This window comes from Austrofundulus limnaeus, unplaced genomic scaffold (assembly GCF_001266775.1).
Source record: "Austrofundulus limnaeus strain Quisiro unplaced genomic scaffold, Austrofundulus_limnaeus-1.0 Scaffold664, whole genome shotgun sequence".
Taxonomy (NCBI): Eukaryota; Metazoa; Chordata; class Actinopteri; order Cyprinodontiformes; family Rivulidae; genus Austrofundulus; species Austrofundulus limnaeus.
Window position 1 is genome coordinate 272,222 of NW_013953066.1, and position 3,745 is coordinate 275,966.

Consider the following 3,745-nt stretch of genomic DNA (forward strand, 5'->3'; position numbering starts at 1 on the left):
ACTGAACCCTCAGCTAAAACAGCTGAAGGTTTGACATGTTACTGAACCCTCAGCTAAAACAGCCGAAGGTCTGACATGTTACTGAACCCTCAGCTAAAACAGCCGAAGGTTTGACATGTTACTGAACCCTCAGCTAAAACAGCCGAAGGTTTGACATGTTACTGAACCCTCAGCTAAAACAGCCGAAGGTTCAGTACATTTTCTTCAGTTTCTGTCAAGATTTTTGTTCAATTCTGCAGTTTTTTTATAAACCCTGAACAACAGAGACCAGGATCTGGATCAGGACCAGCCGGTCTTGTTTGGACCAGAACAGAACTTGTCCTGGTTCTGAAAGGATCTGAGTCGTGAGTCTGTGTGCAGAAGTCTTAATCCTGGTGCTCTGTGGACCTCTCTGTGGTTTCAGATTCTTTCCACTTCGTTTGTTTCGGTCTCGGCCTGTTGAGGCAGATCGGACCGGATCGGACCGGTCTTATCTCAGGTATTTATAGAACCAGGACCAGGACCAGGACCAGGACCAGATGTTTTGTTTTTTATCTGAAAGCAGTTCTCCTCTTTCTTCTAAATGACCCGTCAGAACCTTTGATCTGGGCCTGATGGTCTGACGTCAGCCATGAGTCGGGGGTTTCCAAACATCTGCTGCTGATCCTGCAGGTCCAGACCTGTCCCAGAACCAGAACCTCCTCAGACCCACAACCCACTGCTGCAGACTACAATGACCCACCTGTTTACCTGATTTATTCTGTAGGACCTGTGGAGACATGTCCAGGACTCTGCAGGACCTCCTAGACCTGGGACGGGTTGTCCTCAGACCTCGTTTTATTTAACTCAACAAAAGACTTTATATTTAGTCCTCTAAAGGGTCCACGGAGTCTTCAGGGTCCACAGGGTCCACAGAGTCTTCAGGGTCCACAGGGTCTTCAGGGTCAGCAGTCTTCAGTGTTCACAGAGTCCACAGGGTCCATAGGGTCCTCAGAGTCTTCAGGGTCCACAGGGTCCTCAGAGTCTTCAGGGTCCACAGAGTCTTCAGGGTCCACAGGGTCCACAGGGTCCACAGAGTCTTCAGGGTCCACAGGGTCCACAGAGTCTTCAGGGTCCACAGGGTCCACAGAGTCTTCAGGGTCCACAGGGTCCACAGGGTCCACAGAGTCCACAGGGTCCACAGGGTCCTCAGAGTCTTCAGGGTCCACAGAGTCTTCAGGGTCCACATTAAGCTTTGACACTTGAGGACAGAGAGGACAGAGAGGACAGAGGACAGAGAGGACAGAGGACACAGAGGACACAGAGGACACAGAGGACAGAGAGGACAGAGGACAGAGGGGACAGGGGAAAGAGGACACAAACATGTCCTGATCTGCAGAGAATTAAAATAAAGTTATAAATAAAGAAATAAAAACATTTAAACATCTTTAAATCTGAGCAGAGGAAACTAAACCTGAACCTGAACCTGAACCTGAACCTGAACCTGAACCCCAGAGACAAAAACTTTAAAAGATCCTAAGATCTGAGTCCAGTCCACTGGACCCGGGTCCACTGTGCTTCATGTGAGGGTGAACCCATCAGCTGGTTGTGTTGGACCTGGTCCACCTTCAGACCTTCAGACCTTGAGTTGTTCTGCAGAGATCAGGTCCAACAGAATCCTGTTTCAGCCTAACCCTGACCTTCTTCTCAGAAAGACATTTAATCCCAGTGATACTGGGTGGAGAGAACCCTGAGATTAACTGGGATTAAACCTGTTCAGATTAATACTTTTATTCTAACAGAAGCTCAGAACAAACATGTTTACTACGAAACACAAAACCCACAGAGTTCATCTTTGTGCAGTTTGTTTTTTCAAAAAAACTGTAGTTTTTCATCAAAATAAAAAAGGTTTTCATTTCAAATTAAAAGTCTTAAAAAACTAAAAACACAATTTTTAAATCTGATGATCTGAGCCTCACCTGGACCATCCAACCATCATCCAACCATCACCCAACATCATCCAACCATCATTCAACCATCCATCATCCAACATCATCCAATCATCATCCAACCATCATCCAACCATCCATCATCCAACATCATCATCCATCCAACCATCATCCATCCATCCATCATCTAACATCATCCAACCATCATCCAACCATCATCCAACATCATCCAATCATCATCCAACCATCATCCAACCATCCATCATCCAATCATCATCCAACCATCATCCATCCATCATCCAACATCATCCAACCATCATCCATCCATCAATCATCCATCCATCTTTACCTCCACGTAGTTCTAACTGAACTTTGACCTTTCAGGCCAACATTGTAAATAAGAAACTTCTTAATGTTTTTCCTGATGAAGTAAAGGTTAAATAAAAACATAAACTTCATCAGTGTCTGAGCTTTTTGCTGATGACTTGCTGATCTGTACCTGTGTTAAACACTGACTCGTCTTCAGTCCTGCTCAGGACCAGATGAGGTGTTTTCTGGTTCCTGTCTGGAGTCTGGTTTTAGTGGAGCGTGTCTGAGGTGTTCAGTCTCATGTAGCTCAGTCAGCAGTTCTGGGCCAGAACTGGACCAGCAGTCWGAGATAATGAGGGACAGCTGTCCTCTGAACGTCTGCTCAGCAAAACAGCAACAAAGCTTCAGACTCTGAGGAGGAGTGTGAGTCTGAGCACCTCATTACCTGTCTGTCATCATCACCTGTCTGTCATCATCACCTGTCTGACATCATCACCTGTCTGTCATCATCACCTGTCTGTCATCATCACCTGTCTGACATCATCACCTGTCTGTCATCCTGGTTCACAAAGCAACTTTCTTAAACTAAGCATCGACAAAACAGAGTTTCTTCTCAGTGGAACTGAATCCAGTCTTACAAAAACCAACAGCTGTTCTAATCTGAGTGACACCTGAACATCCTCAGGTAAAGAGTCTGGGTGTCYTCCTACATCAGTAACATCACTCGTTCAGCCTACCTTCACCTCTGGAACGTTGCTCGTCTCCGTCCATCCCTCTCATCCAGCCGTTGGTCACATCTGGATTATTGTAACTCCCTGCTGTTCAGTTTACCAGCAAAATCCATCCATAACCTCCAACTATTCTTCTCTATTGGCCTCATCAGCTACAGATTAACTTAATCCAGGTTCCTGGACCTTTAACAGAATTAATTTAGCTCCACCCCCACTTTAACAGAAATCATTTCACTCAGAGCCTCAGAACCTCTGCTCCAATCTTATTGTCTTTAGTCTTTTATTTCAAAATAAAAGCCTGAGGTCTTTGCTGTGTTTGCAGGGACCGCCTCAGAACCCTCAGGTTCTCCTGAAGAACCAACAGGACCAGTTAAAGTCCACTCTGGGACCCAGAAATAGGACTGAGTTCTGGGCCCGTCCCCACTGTGGCGTCCCTGATGATCCAGTGACGAAGCAGCGCCAGAAGAGGTTCGCTCTGTTTGGAGGACGCTGGGACAAAACGGACCTGACATACAGGTCAGAACCAGAACCAAGACTCTGTTTAGAGCCCTGACTTAACTGGACCACCTCAGACCACCAACCACTGACTACAGGACCACAAACATGTCTCTGTCCTCCAGGACCACAAACATGTCTTTGTCCTCCAGGACAACAAACATGTCTTTGTCCTCCAGGACAACAAACATGTCTCTGTCCTCCAGGACCACAACATGTCTCTGTCCACCAGGACCACAAACATGTCTTTGTCCTCCAGGACAACAAACATGTCTTTGTCCTCCAGGACAACAAACATGTCTC

General features: G+C 46.4%; 3 protein-coding genes across 5 annotated transcripts in view; 1 reads left to right on the plus strand and 2 right to left on the minus strand.

The window, feature by feature from the left end:
- The window catches only part of scai (suppressor of cancer cell invasion), a gene marked incomplete in the record, with an annotated part of 42,437 nt that overhangs the window by 32,762 nt on the left and 5,930 nt on the right, over positions 1 to 3,745 (minus strand). Inside the window, 1 exon segment of the mRNA XM_014027577.1 lies at positions 3,492 to 3,496.
- Positions 1 to 3,745, plus strand: part of LOC106531671 (stromelysin-3) — a 14,975-nt gene that overhangs the window by 7,532 nt on the left and 3,698 nt on the right. For all 3 annotated transcript variants that reach the window (XM_014027578.1, XM_014027580.1, XM_014027581.1), the window contains exon 2: positions 3,270 to 3,463. In XM_014027578.1, coding sequence (XP_013883032.1) covers positions 3,270 to 3,463 — 194 coding nt within the window. The remainder of the gene's footprint in view (positions 1 to 3,269; positions 3,464 to 3,745) is intronic.
- Positions 476 to 3,011, minus strand: LOC106531675 (opioid growth factor receptor). The gene is made up of 2 exons (XM_014027586.1): positions 2,954 to 3,011; positions 476 to 1,219 (listed from the first exon to the last, which is right to left on the minus strand). Exons 1-2 carry the CDS (start codon positions 2,994 to 2,996, stop codon positions 924 to 926), a joined length of 339 nt encoding a protein of 112 aa, XP_013883040.1. The 5' UTR covers positions 2,997 to 3,011; the 3' UTR covers positions 476 to 923.